The sequence below is a fragment of the Curcuma longa genome, chromosome 11, assembly GCF_044706935.1.
Source record: "Curcuma longa cultivar G26 ecotype Majalengka, Jawa Barat chromosome 11, ITB_CL_G26_1.1, whole genome shotgun sequence".
Lineage (NCBI taxonomy): Eukaryota > Viridiplantae > Streptophyta > Magnoliopsida > Zingiberales > Zingiberaceae > Curcuma > Curcuma longa.
Window position 1 is genome coordinate 4,162,649 of NC_133871.1, and position 15,879 is coordinate 4,178,527.

Here is a 15,879-nt window from a genome sequence, read left to right on the forward strand (position 1 = left end):
AGAGGAGACGGCACGGGTTGCGACGCTGGTCTGTGGCTTCCTTCTTTTCCGGCGAAGCGCCGCGGTGGGGTTAGGCTGTCAGGCGCCTTCTCACGCGGCGTTGGCGGCGTCGACCTGCGGCAGAGCAGCGGAGCGCAGCGGAGGGTTGAGCTGGGGTGGCTTAGGTTTTCGGCCAGGGTCTCCTTCTCCTTTAAAGCCCTCTCCTCGATCCGTTCCGAGTTCCTCGCCGGCAGAATCGGGCGGCGGGCGGCGGACTTGGTTTGCTTGGGCGCGGCGCGCGGAGAGGAGAGGCGGGCGAAAGAAATTATTTTATAAAGAGGAGTGCACAGTACTCCTTATTTCGGGTTTAAGAAATCCCGATTAAACCGGGTCTAATTTCTCAAATCGAACCAGATTAAATTTTGGTTCGCTTGGTTCGGCCATCAAACGACTTTCAAATTGACCCAAACAAATTTTGTTGGATTCGTCTTGCAAAGACGAATCTTTTTACCTATTTTATTTTACCAACCCCCCGGCTATCAATTAACTAAAGGACCTTTATTCTAACAAAAATCCTAAAAATAGAGGAAATTAATCCGGGTGTTACAGCTTGTTCCGGAGATGCTCTTTCTTTCTGTTGTGATTCAACACGTATTATAAAGCCATAACTGAGAGCAGGACCTCAATTTTTTTACTGAACAAAGCAACTTACTCACTGACATCTTCCTCTTTTCCAATGTAAAAGGAGAAAATTTCAGAAAGCAAAAGAAGGTATGCATCCTTCTGTGTATATTATGGTGTATATTCTTACTTATTCTTCAATACCATTTCTTTTCCCCAAATGCAATACTTTTGATTATCCTGTTAGAATGAAATCTTATGCCAGTTAACTTGTACTAAGGTATAGTTCAGCCACGAGGTTAACTTGTTACTAGGAAACATCTTATGTCAGTTAACTTGTATAAACGACCATAGAGGAAATATTCACCTCTTTTTATTGTACTTGTTTGCCTGCAGAATCCGTAATCCTCAAAATCTATTACTTTGCTAGGAGTTCCTCCACGTTAATCGTCAGATCTGTCCGTGGGTGGTTGTTACAGAGCTTTTACAGAACAAAGTAACACTTTTTGGCTGCTGAAATACTTCAGATCTGTCCCTTCAAACGGAAGTCAGCCTGCTGAAAGTTTTAGTTTTTAAACACTTTTCCTAAGAAATAGATAGTTAATAGGTTTACTTGCATTGACGATTTGGCTAGGATTGGTTTGCAAGTGAAGATGTTAGTTTGATACTCGAGCAAAAATTCCGTGATTTTGATGGTTTGAGGTCCTAGCCTCAACCTAGCATGGGCATGGGATAAGTTGGCTTAAGTCATGATTGATTAAGACTCGGGTTAGACAAGAAGGAATTTTAATGATAAAATTATATAAAAATAATAATTTTAAAATAAATATTAAAAAAGATATTTAGGTTTTTTTTTTGGATATTTTTCAAAACTTTAAGGGTATTTTAAGGTAAAAATTTAAAACATATATTGATATCAAATTATTATAAAAATGAAAATTTGGAAGTGTTTTCTAGGTAATAAATAAAAATTTATTTATATTCATTCAACAATAAAAGAAATATAAATGAAACAAGTTCAAACAATTTATAAATAAATTTATTAATCTGTTTGTTGGAATTTTGATAATATATTTTTTATTTTTTTTATTTTTATTCAAATGCATAAAAATATTATTTATAATTTTTTACAGTCTTAAATTATATATAATATTTTAAAATAAAGAGTAATATAATTTTCATGTATTAAATTAATATTTTAATTAAATTACAAAGATAATAACATCATTAGTGTAAACTCGACCCAGGAAACATGCTCAAACACAATTAAGTTCGGCATTTCATGACTTGTTTAAACCTTTATTAGGTTGCCATTGGCTCAAATCGAATTCAACCCAAAATCATTTTTTTAAAGAAATTCCAAGTCAAATTGGAAATAGGCCTATTAAAATGATGTTTCTTCCTAATACAGGTCAATTTAGATTATTACATGGGAATCCCAAACCATGAGTTCTTGTTCCTCAACTTGTTAATAGTATGGCTCTGTGAATTACAGACTGTAGAGAGTGATGTCAAACCCATGTTGCTGTCAATTAATAAAGGGCAATTTTTTGTTTTTGATATTTCCACGTTTTTCATAGCTCGAAGCTCTCATCACTGCCATAGATAAAATTGATCTAACGTGAATAGATTAGAGATTAGAAGAGAAAAAGGAAAATGACAAAAAAAAAATACTGTATTTTTCATCACTAAATATCAATTGTAGGCAAGGATCTGAGAAGAAATTCAGGCCAAATGCAGAGTTTATGACATAACAAGCAACCTACTCGCTCATGAGTTTTCTCCGCCCCTGGTCATTTCTCATTGCTACGAAGTAAGAAAGCGAAAAGCCATCATCTCTCATCATCTGAAAAAAAAAAACCATAACTAAAGACTCATCATCAGCTTGATTTATGATCTTGTAACAGACCAGCAATTGTTTGAATTTCATTGGATGCATTCAACTTCCTACCCTGCAAAAGGCACCAAGATTGTTGTCAGGCAACACTTGATGTTGTGCATTTAACGCAAAAGCATCATGTCAACAAGGACTGAAAGGGAAAATAATGGAAAATGAAATCGAAGTGATCGAACAGGTGAATGAAATTTGGTTTTCTTCCTTCCCCTTCACAAGATACCCTAAATCAGCTCAATTTTGGGAAATCAAAAAATCAACCTTGTTGCTATGAACTTGATTTCATAGGTCAATTTCTCTCCTTCCCCTTCATCAAGTCAATTAACCCACAATCTTGAGTAGGCAGGTAGTATCTGTTCTTTAGTTGGATATGAGACACTATCTTTTATGATGAATCCAGGAATCGTAAAGGAAATTTTAATTAGAGAACCAGAAACCTAAAACACAAATACAAGTTAACAAGTAGGATTCGTTAGTTTCCAGTCGAAACGAAAATGGGAATATGGAGGAAGAAATGCTAACCTAAAAGCTGGATATAATTGTCATCCTCTTTTAATTTGAGTTCTAATGTAGACTCAAGAAATGAGGCATCCCAGTCAAAATCCTCGCTTTCTTCATCACCTGGACCAAAGACTTCAACAAGAATGGAGAGGGATAAGAAATAAGTGCAAACACCAAACTCTAATCAAACCAGTAATACATATAGACAAGTCCTATCCCAAAACTTAAGGTTGATGGAAACTTCTGCTTATGCAAGAATTACCTAGCTTGCTGAATTTATCCGTCCTCAAGGGAAGTTCCTCAGGGACCAGTTCCATCTTTAAGAGATCTTCGTTATCACAGGCAATATCCTACATTGAAATAGTTCTCCAATTATTGCATATTGAATATCAATTTAGCTGCAAACATGTCTTTCAGTTTTTCTAAAATATATGAAATTAAGTTACACAGCAAGATAATCTCAAAATTATAAAGGAATAAAAGTACTAAATGATATCATATTCATCTGTAATAGGAAAAAAAAGGTGATGCAAAGGCAACCAAAGGAAAATAAAGAAAACAATTTCAAATAATGGGGAATCATCACCTGATGTATAATATATAAAATGAATGAACAGCTTCAACATGCCATGAAAATATTGACAGACTAGGCCATTTAAATGAATCGTCAAACATGTATTTTTAACTCTAATCTCCAAAATCAAGTGTTCATAATAATTCTTTCGAGGAGAACTCTGTGATCATATCTTGATAGACAGTTGGGGCAAACTCAACTAAAACATTTGATTGAATGCATAGAATGGGCAAATGTTCAGTAAAATTTCAACTGTTTATATATGATTTTAACTAAACCAGCCAATGAAGTGAACACTTGATCAGATTATTGATGATAAAAAGTTCCTGACAGTACAAATTTCAATAGAAAATATGTCTGTCGCAGTTCTTATTCATGCACTATTATTTTCTGACTTTCCATTATCATGACTCACGAATAACAATTCTATGTATTACCTCAGCAGAATTCAAGGAAAAGCAGCACACTTTACAGTACTGGGCCTAGATGTAAAGGCAGCATATGAAGAACAAAAAATTGTAACATATTTAATGATAACAACAAAGACTTTAAAGAAAAATTGGAACACACCATGTCTTGTAAACACAAAATCTAGATTTATCAAAATTATTCCTTCAGAATCTGAAAGAATTATTCATGTTAGCTTCAAGTTGTACCAAAAATTTGGATGATAACAAGCCCATACTCTAATCATGTAAAATGACGTAGATGTATAAACAAATAGTAGAGTTTCATCAAACCACATTGGCTGAACATCACAGGTAACAATTGGAGAACGTCTATTCATCAGCCTAGATACAATGATTTAACAACTATATGAACGCATACAAGTAGCACTTCAATAGAAAAAAAGAAAGAAACTTGAAAAAGTCTAATTATAAGCAATCAATCAATTTGTTGCCCTCTTAGAGAAACAATTATCTAGTTTGACTTAGATATGGTAGGCATCATCATAACCAGATATAAATGCCAAATGGTAATTGCTATCAAAATAATGGTAAGAACTCATTACAATCATATGAGAAAAAGAGTAAGAAAAAATACATTGTTTGTGCTATGTGCTCTGACTGAAATTGCAGAATTATAATCCATAGTAATCCACTCCTGAATTGCAGCCAATACTTTCTCAACTTTCTTATGAACACCTGAAAAAATGTATACTGGATAATAAGAGAAGATAAAAACAGAATCAATAAAATCCTAGAGCAGTATAGAATTCACGTTCATCTTCTTTCTGCTGTTGAAGTCTCTGTGAGTCCGTTCCTGTAAAATGAACCTGCTCAATTCCCTCTTTGGCCCACTCCTGGCATTGCTTTATCTCTTCATCAGTGAGATAATTGCCTTTTGGTTCAACTTTGGTTTCAGGAGCAAGGAATTCAGTTTTCTTTTTCGATGTGGGAGCCTTGGATGCACCAGATATGATAGGTTTTCCTACTTTTGAAAGATCCCTTAGGGCTTTACGATCTTGACGCACCAACTTCGCTGGCTTGGGCAGATCAGCTTTTGAGACATTGGCACCTTTGCCTGGATGAAACAAGACCCAACTTTTCAGCAACACTTCCCTTGCCAACAAGCAATATACAAAATCTAGTCTCAAATTACCGCTGCATCAGATATAGAAATTACCTCTCTCAATGTGCAAATTTTCATTTTGAACAACCATAGGAATCTGTGTAGTCATGTCAGCTTCTATTTCAACTTCCTACGACCTGAAAATGCATTCGGACAAGTTTTTGTTGTTTTTGTCAAAGAAGGTCAAAACTTACTTTCAACACTACAAGGAAGAACATACGAAATGGAAAAGAAAACCTAGTAAGGCTGCTAAACAGACCCACGCTACGCCCTCCACATTATGAGCACGCAAGTATACTCATCACGCACAACCAGAAAAACAAATTTTTTTTGGCTGCGAAAAAGAAAAGCAATTGTCGGCTCGACGACCCAAGGGTTACTGAGTTGAGACTTGTAGAATAGCAGGAAGATACTTATATTGCTATCAACAGAAGAAAAAAATGCTGCAATCGACAAATGCACGGCACAGCACATGTATAATACATAGAATCAAGCACGAGAAGTGAAAACACTCGAATCGGGAGAAACTACAGAGTTCCGAGAAAGTACCTTTAGACGAGAAGAAGGGTGTCACTCCTTCTAAGCCGATCTGCCGGCGAACTAGGGTTTGACGGCCGGGATGAGGGAACGATGCGAGTGTAGCGGAGCGAACGAGAGGGTTGGACAGCAGGAGGGAGGGAAAACGGGACAAGGGCCGCAGCGCTGCGTTCCAAAATTTGCTCTTTCCCGCGAGCATCCCGATGCAGTCAGAAACACAGTAAGGCGGCTGCTTAAGTCGTGTACAAAGTCGTACCATACTTCTTAAATTTAAATGTCGTTTAAGAAATTAATTAGCTTAACACAATTTGGCTTTCGTGCTAATGAATGCATTCTCCTTGTTGGACACGTGTGCCGATTATCATGCTTCTTCTTGATGAGGAGCAAAGCTTTGTTTCCTTAGTTAGAAAGAGAACTTGTTCCTTTCGATAAATTATAGAGAAGAAAACATCAAAGTTACACAAGAACACAATAAGCACAGAGGAAGAACAAAAAAGTTGGATTCCAACTAATAGTTAGAACTCATGATTTGTTCTTTCTTCTTATACAAGAATGTTTCAGTCAAGGTTAAGATACGATAATTAAGAGGCACCAGATATTGACACTGAACTTCAACCATCCTCAATCATACAAGAGTCATTTCAAATTTGAGATTATTGATCTCTTCATTAGGCATTTCAATTATCACAGATGCCAGTGCTTGCCTCCAGAAACATGCCTACAAAAAATCCAAAGAAAAAAAAACTGATGAATTAGGTTTATTGAGGTCAAATTTTACTACCTTTTATCATAGAATCTACTCAACCTCCTACTTGTGTTACTTAAAAGTGTTTAAAAATGCAGAGATAGATGAGATGTAGAGAACAGAGATGAAGAATGGAGGAGAAATATGCTACCTATAAAGATCAAAGGCAATATATCTCCTTGAAATCTATTTTTTCATTTAAGTTAAATCTTTTCTTTTGTCTTACTGATCCTAGTAGTTAAGAGAATTGACACAATACATCTAAATTAGCAGAGCACCTCTAAGAGAGTGATGGAATCTTCTCTTGATTTTTACCAGCTGATCCATCCAAGCATGATGGCCTTACTGCTTTATAGTAGAAAAATGCCATTATCTTCGACCAATCATCTCCACTCCGAACCACTGCGATAGAGAGAATTAGCAAGAGAAATGGAGGCAAAAGAAAGCAAATTTGATCATACAATTTGTAACATACAGTTGGATATCTACCTCTATCGCGATACAATATCTTTCCTGCTTTGGTGAAGATAATTTCAGGGAAGATAGATACTCGCAGTGCATCAACCAGGTCATGTTCTACACAGGCATCAATGGCTACACACTGCAATTTGTATAATAGCACCTAATGCTTCCAGACATTACGTGAATAGTCACAGTAAGCAAAGAAAACAAATGGAAACAGTGTTTCACCCTCGGGGAAGGCAAGCCAGACTGCCAAAACATTTGCACTGCTCTCTCCAACTCATTCCTCGCCCTCTCATTCTCTGAAGGCCTGTAAACAATTTTGCAAATATTGAGCACTCAGTATTGTGGCCATGATAGAGTAGCCATGGAACCAAAACTAATAGCAGATTTGATAAAGAATAGAACAAGTAATCAGTGTTAGAGAATTAAAGAGAGTAGAAATAAGAAATTTGCATCCATTAGTAACCAAACATGGGATATCTATTTCTTCAATGATCGGATATGCTTGGTTTGCAGGAATTACTGCAACTAAAACTTACTTTGGAAGAAAGCAATTCTAACATAGCAGAATCTATCCCTGAAACTGATAAAAGGAGAGCAATTCTAACATAGCAGAACAGTTAGTATACGAATCAGTGAGAAAATTAACAACCTCTTGTATCTGTTGTGGACAAGTATAATCAGAGGGTTGAAGTCCCTGAAGACAGTGTCCTCCCACTCTGCAGAGGTGATGTCTCTTATTGGTCGGATGTAGTTGTCATCCTGCCAAACCAACTCCTTATCGCTATCATAATTCTCATCATCCTCGTCCTTCTTAACGTTATTGATGGTAATCTTGTTGAAGAACTGGTCGAGGTTGAATCCCCGACCATCTGCGTCCTCGGGCCAGTCAGGATCATCCTCTTCGACCACCAAGGGGTACTTCTCCAACAGCTTCTTCATCTTGATCTTTCTCTGGTCTGGATCGGTCTCCTCCTCGACGGTAGGGTTTGCATCGATCACCTTTCTTATTTGCCTCCTCATTTCTTCCCTCTCTTCCTCGGTCATAAGCAACGCAGCTTCGTCATGGTCACCGTCTTCGTCCTCACCGGTCTTTCTCTTGGAAGGGTCCCACCTGCTCACATCGTCCTCGTCTTTCCCGTCCCCGAGAACGAGCTCGACCGCCTTAGAATTAGCCTTGGCCTTGGAATTGCAAAAAGGAAAGGTCTTTACTGCAGAAGATACAAACGGAGAGTAAAAGGAATGATCTTGGAAGGGACAAGAGGGCTATTGCTACCAGTGCTAAAGGCTTGGAGAAAGAGATCCCGAAACGAGGAGCTGAAGGCGATCCGAAGCAAACGTACTTCCTCTGGAACCGGGAAGACGAAGAAGAGGAGAGAGAAGGAAGACAGAAGCCAGATGCTTCTTTGGGGCCTCGTGTCGAACAACTGGAGAGCAACGAGCAGTGCGGTGCCGCCATGTCGCAGCTCGCTGAACTTCGAGCAGACAAGCTGGGTACCGTACCGGCGAGGTCCAGCTCGACGCTGATGACGCGAAGTGCCGAACCGGATATGGAGGCGCTTTCAACCGTCGGATTAGATCGAGATTTGATCTCAAACGTCGGTGATAAAATATGAGGGCAAGTGAAGTATTCCATCACCCACCCCAATATTTTATACTTCGAGCCAACGAGTCGAGTCACCGCCCGTAAACTTACCTACAACATTGCTGACATCCATAACGAAGGCTTGTCTCTCTGCACTGCATTCTACGCCTGAGTGCTTTTTTTTTTTTAATACGATGGGCTTCTTCTCCGCATCGCGATCTCTTCTCCGGCGATCCACCACGGCCTGCCTTTCCTCCTGGCGATGGTACTCGGGAAGTGGATCCATCTCCGGCGTCGACGGCGCCACTGCCGCCGGGTACCACGTCGCAGGCGGGCCGTCCTTCATGCGCGGGACCGTCTTTTGGGAACCCAATCGGCCCCTCACCATAGAAGAGTTCCAGATGCCCCGACCCAAATCCGGAGAGCTCCTCATCAAGACGAAAGGTCCAGGATCGTCCGATTGCCTGTCCATTTTTTCCTATTTGGTTGTGTCCGCAATGCTTCTTTGTACAATCTCTTGCAATCTTTGTTTCGTGGTTCGTCTAAGCGGTCTATGTGGTACTAGCATCATGTAAACAGAGTAAAATTTGATTGCCAGAATTGATCGGTGTGAAGCACATGTGACCTTTTAAATATGCAATGACTTTTTCTAGAATTTTTTTCCCTCATTCAAAGATTTATATTTAGTTCCAGTTTATGGAGATGGCTCTAGGGGCTCTGAACTGTTATAATGTTTTATTGCTTAGTGACTCATGCTATAATCGTTCCAAAAAAATCCTTTTTTGCACTAGTTTTAGCAAAGAATTTTGTTGGGAAAAAAGGGATTTTGTGTTGATAATCTTTTAAGGTTTAGCATATGTTAGGTTAGCTGGCCTTTTGTATCCAAGTCGTTATATTAGCCATTCCTATATATTTGATGCTTATGTTTCAGCCTGTGGAGTCTGTCATTCTGATCTTCACGTCATGAAAGGCGAACTTCCTTTCTCAAGTCCTTGTGTTGTTGGCCATGAAATAACTGGAGAAGTAGTCGATCACGGTGCACATACTGACATTGGGGTAATAAAGAGGTAGATTTACATGGAGAGAGTTATCCTTTGGTATGTATACTTCATTTGTTGACTCATTTTATGAGATTATAATCAATTACTTGTGATAAGCTTTACAGGTTTCCGATCGGAAGCCATGTTGTTGGTGCTTTTATAATGCCCTGTGGAAATTGCTTCTTCTGTGTAAAGGTAGTTAATTTCTACTTTGAACCTCTATGCTTGTGCGATCATGACTTCTTAATCTGAGTGGATTTTGTTAAAAGCCGAATGAAATTTCTATGTAATTGTTTTTATTTGGATGCAATGATAGGGTCAGGAGGACCTCTGTGAGGCTTTCTTTGCTTATAATCGTGCAAAGGGGACATTGTATGATGGTGAAACACGTCTATTTCTTCGCAGCAATGGTATCTTCAATATTTAGCAATGCTTACCTCTCTTACCTTGTTTCAAGGCCAAAAAACTTCCGTTTATATCCTAAAGCACACAACATTCCCTTGAATTTTCGCTGGAAGCTGTCATATATCATTTTTGAGTGAAGTATGTTAGACATTGTTCCGCTCAAGATTGTGATTAAACTTAACTGTTTCTATTTATCTCAGAATAGTGATGAAAAGCTGTAATGTTTAGTTATTACTATATTATTTGTTAATACAAAATTCTCTCTGTTTAAATCTGAATGATTGTGGTTTTAGGTAAACCTGTGTACATGTACAGTATGGGTGGGTTAGCTGAATACTGTGTTGTTCCTGCCAATGGGTTAGCTCCTCTTCCAAGCTCACTTCCATACACAGAATCAGCAATTTTGGGGTGTGCTGTGTTTACTGCCTATGGTGCCATGAGGCATGCAGCTGAAATGAGAGCAGGCGATTCTGTTGCAGTTATTGGAGTTGGTGGTGTTGGATCCAGGTGATTTTCTGAAGTCTTAAATCATATTGTTTGATTGGCTGTCTAGATATGATACATGCATTTTAAGTGGGATTATTATGCATTGCTTGCAAATCTTAAATCAGACACCTTAGGCTGTGTCAGTTGCCAATACCTATATGCAAAGCACAAATCATATTTTTTCGGCTTACCTAATATGTCCAACCTAGTTCTTTCCCAAGTTGCAATAATGGTTATAGTTCTGCACCAAAAGATGCTTTACTAAAGAAATAAATTTGCACTTCCCCCTTCCCAAACACTGACTATTCAATGAACACTGACTATTCAATGAAGATTTGCCAAAAAAATAAATACATAAAGAGCTGCTACCTGGAACTTTTTACTGTATTGATCTTTATGGTTTGATTAATAATTTTTACAGCTGAAAATAAAATTAAATCGGCCTCCCTTTAATATTTTAATGATGCTTTAGGAAAGTGATGCATAGATCAATGTTCCTGAGTTAATATTAGTGGGATCCAATTTTACTTTCAGCCATCAAAAGACAGAAAATAGTGAAAGCGTACTGATATGTGTCTCTTTGATGTTTGCATTATTTTGATTAAGCGTTCACTTCAGTTGTTTGCAGATAGCAAAAGCATTTGGTGCTTCTGAAATTATAGCGGTAGATGTTCTAGATGAGAAACTTCATAATGCTAAAATGCTTGGTGCAACTCACACCATAAATGGTTTGAAAGAAGACGTTGTTGACAAGATCAAGGTAGAATTTGCTCCCTTTTTTCTTAAATTACTTTTTCCAGCTAAGTGAAGATAGAAAAAGAATGTTCATATGACTTTCTTCTTGAAGTTTGAACTTTCTGTACACCTGTTGATTTTTCTGTGATAATAGTTTGACATTTTATGGTAGATAGGCATGTAGATTATAATGTGAAATTCTCAGTTTATTTGCTGAATATTGAGTGTATTCTTGTGTTCTCCAAGTTGAGAGATAACCCTTGTCTAAATTATTGTGTCGCTAATGGAACCTTGTGTGACAATTTTAGTGTTATATATCAGTGCCTAAATGAGAGAAGTTTAGATATTATTATTCTCGCTTATGGTTTGATATCTCTGTCAAGTCAAGTTGGACGTATAATACTTATTCTCCAACTAAAGGAGTGTTAGAATATCTCACATTATAATTTAATTATTTGGTTATTATATTTGAATTATTATATGAATGGGTCTAGTATCCTATTTTTTTATTCAATAATATTGCTCCAACTTTCATTATTCTTAATTCCATATTTATGATATACATGCAGATATTTCTGTGCATCAGCTACATTCATTCTCTTTTTGATCGTGTTGGTATTCTCATTTGGCTATTTGCATACTAAATACATTTCATTGTGCTACGGAAGTGGTTTAAGTGTCTTTCTGTGCAAAGGCCATTTAATTGCGATCACATTTTTCCTTTTTTTAAAGTTGGCCTTTTTCATGTATGCCTGGCTGATAATTGATGTCAAATTTCCTATTCCAAATGCAAAATCAGAATAGATAAAATAGTTTTATCTTTTGTCTACATACCACTTTGTATGGCACCCAAAACCTAGCGGTTGCTTAATGTTATCATTGGCTTGGATTTTTGATAGGAAATAACTGGTGGAAGAGGAGTTGATGTGGCAGTAGAGGCACTGGGAAAACCACTGACATTCATGCAATGCACTAAAAGTGTGAGAGATGGAGGGAAAGCTGTTATGATAGGCCTTGCTGCCACCAATGCTATAGGAGAGGTAGACATAACTCGTCTTGTTCGAAGACAGGTGAAGTTTTGCACCCTAAAATTCATTTCAACACTTCTCCATGGAAATAGTTGATATTATGCAAGAGGGAATTTTCTATTAATGTAAATGCCTGTTGTTCAATTAATAACTTGGTACAAGTTTTGTCCATGTGGCAGAAATTTGCAGCAGAACACTTATAAGCCCAAGTACAGATCTATCCAATATATTGTCTTTTGCAGTTGCAAAACCATCTGCATATTTGTGCATAGTGTTTAATTCATATATTAGCTTATTATTTTTTTTGTTCCATGACTTGCAACAGGCTCAATTGAATTAAAACATAGTATCCAGGATATTCTGCATCACTATAATTTAAGAACATCTAATGATATGGAATTGTTCACAATTTAATCTTCTATGGAGCTTCCTACATGAATAAGATCATGTAGTCTATCACAATATTTGGGGTGTGTGGTTGGTATTCTGGTTATATATAATGGCCCTTCGGTTGTTGAAATAAATGAACTTTCGTGTTTACATCTATTAACACACTTTAAGTTAAGTTCACCATATCATCAAAGTAAATCTTGTGAGAACTCCATTACCTTTCATGTGCAGCCGTTTATTGCAGTATCATTTAAGCCTCCCACCATTCTGTTCTTTTTATTTGGTTTATTTATCAAATCATTTTTCCTTGTGCATTCTAGTAATTGATCTGGGTGTTAAGGTGCCAACTTACCAAGTTGGGACAAAACCTTGAAAGTTCTTGCCAATGTGTTAGATTCAAAATCCACCTTTACCATGACTGGGGCTTGCTTCTGCTAGTTACTTATACATCAGCAAAAAAGAAACTGTAAATAAAAAATAACTCGAAATGCATCAAGTAGGGCAAATAGTTTCTCTTTTGTTATTTAACATACTATATAAGAGCAAACATCCTGAATGATTTGGTATTTTTCTGTTTTCTTATCTGATCAAAGGGACTAAAAGCATTATTATATTTCTGACTAGTACTACTGGTTTCCTTTGTTTGTCATGATAATTTCAATGTTTTTTTTTATGTATCATTGGCTTGCATCTTCAATGGAGTTGTAGTTGACTGAAAATATCTGTTAATCTAGTAGTTCTTTGGGTCAGGTAAAAATAATTGGCTCATACGGCGCAAGAGCAAGACAAGATCTTCCCCAGGTAGTGAAGCTTGCAGAAACTGGAATCTTCAATCTTCATAACACAGTCACAAGGAAATGCAAGTTTGAAGAAGCCAACGATGCATTTGACGATCTGAACCATGGTAAGATTGTTGGCCGAGCAGTAGTAGAGATTATGTAGCTCAATGAACCACTTCAACTGGACGCTTTGTTTTAAAAAATAATCCATTATTTGCTCGCTGTAAGCAAATAATATTCTCTTCTATGTTCTCGAATTGATGGTTTTCATGATTGAATCCTTCATTGTTGCAGTTGTAAGTGTGATTATTTACAAGCTTGTGTCAAAACCATACTAGATAGCAATAGCATAATTCAGTCTTGGTGTCAAATGAGAATTCACCCATTTCATTTCAGATCCTGTCAATTGCTTAATCTAATTCCCCAAGTGTATAACTCTTTGATTTGTAACCAGTTATTCTATTAGGTAAGGTTAGAGCATGCCCAGAAGCTAAAAGTAGATTAAATGATTCTGTTGACAAAAGAAGTTTAATATGATTGATCATTGTAAAATATAGACATTCTTTGCCCATACAATTTAATGTGGAACAACATTAGAATTTTTAAGCACTTTCATGAAAATATCTTTAGCAAAACAGAACAAGAATATCCACACAGGTACACCTTCAAATGAAACTCCCTCCAATAAATTAGAAGTCAAATTCTCCTTTAGTTTTTGAGTGGTAAAGAAATGTCTAATTCAAACAGCTGCCTGTTGTGCTTGAGGAACAACAATGCTGGAACTGCCGCCGAGTAGCCCTTCGATCTCCTGGCTTCGTCCTGCTTTGCCAAAAGCATCTGATAGTAAAGCACTGAGTTCAGAAGTTGCATTTATCCGACTCCTTAGCATCTGCTCGAACAGATCTCGAGCTCGATCCAGGTTTCCCACATTGCACAGAGCAGTAACCAAAACCTCATAACTCAACAGATTAGGTCGGATTCCCCTCTCCCACAGCTTGTCAAAAACCTCCATTGCTTGGCTGATCCTTCCTGCCTTCACTAATCCATCAAAGATCATGTTGTAGACCTCAACGTCGACTCTGAAGCCAGGGCTTTCCCCACTATGTTTGATCATCTTCTCATAGTACTCCAACGCATCGTCTGCCCTCCCGACCCTGAAACATGCATCAATCAGAGTCCTGAAAGTTGTTGCATCCGGGTTAACTGACTTCTCGGGCATTTCGTCGAACAACTTCTCTGCCTCGAGGAGCAACCCGTTCTCGCAGAGCTTTGCAATGATATTATTGAAGCAGCCAACGTCCATGATGAGAGGCTTCTTGGGCTGCCGGTGGAATGTCTCGATAGCCTCGACGAACTTCCCTTCCTTGAAGCGCTGGTTAACCATCAGGTTGTAGGTGTCAGTGTTGATGGCCGTGAAGCCAGGTGGGGAGTGGTTGTTTAGCATCGTCTCAAACATGGCTTCTGCCTCGGCCAGCTTGTTGTGCTTGAGCAAGGTCTGTATGAGAACGTTGCAGGTGGCAGGGATCATCTTGAACTGCCGGTCTAGCAACGATTGATACGAATCCATGGCCTCCTTGTCCATTCCTTGCTTGAAGTAGGCCTCCATCAGAGTCGAATGTACGATACCGTCGTAGACCAGGCAGCGATCACGGAGCTCATCGAAGAACTGAAGAGCCCTCTCCATGTTTCCACGGTCGATGAAGCCAGCCATGATGGTGTTGTAGACCATGGAGTCAGCGCCATGGCCGCGATTAAGCATCTCGCGGAGAAGATCGATGGCGTCCTGCATGCGGTCTGCGTCGACAAGGCCCTTGGTGAGGTGGCGGTAGGTGACATAGGACGGGGAAAAGGGGGCGTTCTCCAGGATGTGGCGGTAGACATCGAGGGCGACATCGACACGGCCGGCGTTACAGTGGGCGTTGATTAGGATATTGTAGGAGACGACGTTGGGAACGATGTTGGATTGGTTGAAGAAGAAGGTGAAGAGGGAGACGACGTCATCTAGACGGCCGGCGCGGAGCATGGAGGCGGTGACGGCGTTGCAGGTGAAGACGGTGGGGCGGACGGAGGAGAAAACGGCATGGCGGGCGGTGGAGGAGGCGGCGTCGAGGTCGCCGCCGCGGATGAGGGACTGGACGCGGTTGTGGAGGTTGAGGCGGGGGCCGACGAGGGCGGAGGTAGAGTCGGGGAGGCGGGGAGCGTTGGGATCGCGCGGCTGGCGATAGGCGTTCGTGTCGCGGCGGAGAGCGTCGAGAGGGGGCTCTATGCGGAGGCGGCGCTTGCGTCGGCGGCGTTCGGCAGCGGCCTCCTCGGCTGAGGAGAAGGCGAAGTGACGTGAGGGGGCAGATAGCGCGGCGATGAGTTGCGGGCGGCGTAGATCAGAGGCCGCGCCGCCGCGGATGGAGCGGAGGAGGAGGTGGCGGAAGAAGGACATGGCGACAAGGAAAAGAAAGGAAAGCGGAGCCGCAGCGCGGCGAAAGGCCGAAGGGAGTGGCGGAGAGCGGTGCAGGAAAACCTCCGAAACGGGAAATGAAAAACCCTAG

The 15,879-nt window shown here is 39.4% G+C and overlaps 4 protein-coding genes across 5 annotated transcripts; 1 reads left to right on the forward strand and 3 right to left on the reverse strand.

Annotated features, from left to right (window-relative positions):
* Positions 1-2,307: 2,307 nt before the first annotated feature.
* Positions 2,308-5,758, reverse strand: LOC141842434 (uncharacterized). Its single transcript, XM_074730640.1, has 7 exons — positions 5,691-5,758; positions 5,196-5,278; positions 4,791-5,093; positions 4,614-4,714; positions 3,258-3,345; positions 3,017-3,127; positions 2,308-2,552 (listed from the first exon to the last, which is right to left on the reverse strand). Exons 2-7 carry the CDS (start codon positions 5,248-5,250, stop codon positions 2,548-2,550), a joined length of 663 nt encoding a protein of 220 aa, XP_074586741.1. The 5' UTR covers positions 5,251-5,278; positions 5,691-5,758; the 3' UTR covers positions 2,308-2,547.
* Positions 5,759-6,072: 314 nt separating this feature from the next.
* On the reverse strand, positions 6,073-8,554 carry LOC141840532 (thioredoxin-like fold domain-containing protein MRL7L homolog, chloroplastic). 2 transcript variants are annotated; one of them, XM_074728547.1, is made up of 6 exons: positions 8,165-8,554; positions 7,541-8,070; positions 7,114-7,195; positions 6,913-7,024; positions 6,702-6,825; positions 6,073-6,396 (listed from the first exon to the last, which is right to left on the reverse strand). In XM_074728547.1, the coding sequence occupies exons 1-5, from the start codon at positions 8,522-8,524 to the stop codon at positions 6,704-6,706; spliced, it is 1,206 nt and encodes a 401-aa protein (XP_074584648.1). In that variant the 5' UTR covers positions 8,525-8,554; the 3' UTR covers positions 6,073-6,396; positions 6,702-6,703. The 2 variants fall into 2 exon arrangements, with proteins under 2 accessions (XP_074584648.1, XP_074584647.1); XM_074728546.1 differs by having other exon boundaries at positions 7,541-8,094.
* Positions 8,555-8,646: 92 nt separating this feature from the next.
* Positions 8,647-13,652, forward strand: LOC141840533 (uncharacterized). The gene is made up of 8 exons (XM_074728548.1): positions 8,647-8,917; positions 9,405-9,540; positions 9,639-9,708; positions 9,830-9,923; positions 10,212-10,425; positions 11,023-11,164; positions 12,039-12,209; positions 13,308-13,652. Exons 1-8 carry the CDS (start codon positions 8,668-8,670, stop codon positions 13,497-13,499), a joined length of 1,269 nt encoding a protein of 422 aa, XP_074584649.1. The 5' UTR covers positions 8,647-8,667; the 3' UTR covers positions 13,500-13,652.
* Positions 13,653-13,933: 281 nt separating this feature from the next.
* Positions 13,934-15,829, reverse strand: LOC141838555 (uncharacterized). Its single transcript, XM_074726061.1, has one exon. The coding sequence runs from the start codon at positions 15,768-15,770 to the stop codon at positions 14,076-14,078; it is 1,695 nt and encodes a 564-aa protein (XP_074582162.1). The 5' UTR covers positions 15,771-15,829; the 3' UTR covers positions 13,934-14,075.
* Positions 15,830-15,879: the final 50 nt, after the last annotated feature.

Excerpts from the sequence above, each read along its gene's own strand:
- LOC141842434 (XM_074730640.1), bottom strand. The coding sequence starts at position 5,250 with ATGACTACACAGATTCCTATGGTTGTTCAAAATGAAAATTTGCACATT. Across the intron at positions 3,346-4,613 it reads GAGCACATAGCACAAACAAT|GATATTGCCTGTGATAACGA; the intron begins GTATTTTTTCTT and ends ATTTCAATGTAG. Across the intron at positions 3,128-3,257 it reads GGATAAATTCAGCAAGCTAG|TCTTTGGTCCAGGTGATGAA; the intron begins GTAATTCTTGCA and ends TTCTTGTTGAAG.
- LOC141840532 (XM_074728546.1), bottom strand. The coding sequence starts at position 8,524 with ATGGAATACTTCACTTGCCCTCATATTTTATCACCGACGTTTGAGATC. Across the intron at positions 8,095-8,164 it reads TCTCCAAGCCTTTAGCACTG|ACCTTTCCTTTTTGCAATTC; the intron begins GTAGCAATAGCC and ends TCTGCAGTAAAG. Across the intron at positions 7,196-7,540 it reads GTCCACAACAGATACAAGAG|GCCTTCAGAGAATGAGAGGG; the intron begins GTTGTTAATTTT and ends AATTGTTTACAG.
- LOC141840533 (XM_074728548.1), top strand. The coding sequence starts at position 8,668 with ATGGGCTTCTTCTCCGCATCGCGATCTCTTCTCCGGCGATCCACCACG. Across the intron at positions 8,918-9,404 it reads GCTCCTCATCAAGACGAAAG|CCTGTGGAGTCTGTCATTCT; the intron begins GTCCAGGATCGT and ends CTTATGTTTCAG. Across the intron at positions 11,165-12,038 it reads ACGTTGTTGACAAGATCAAG|GAAATAACTGGTGGAAGAGG; the intron begins GTAGAATTTGCT and ends GATTTTTGATAG.
- LOC141838555 (XM_074726061.1), bottom strand. The coding sequence starts at position 15,770 with ATGTCCTTCTTCCGCCACCTCCTCCTCCGCTCCATCCGCGGCGGCGCG.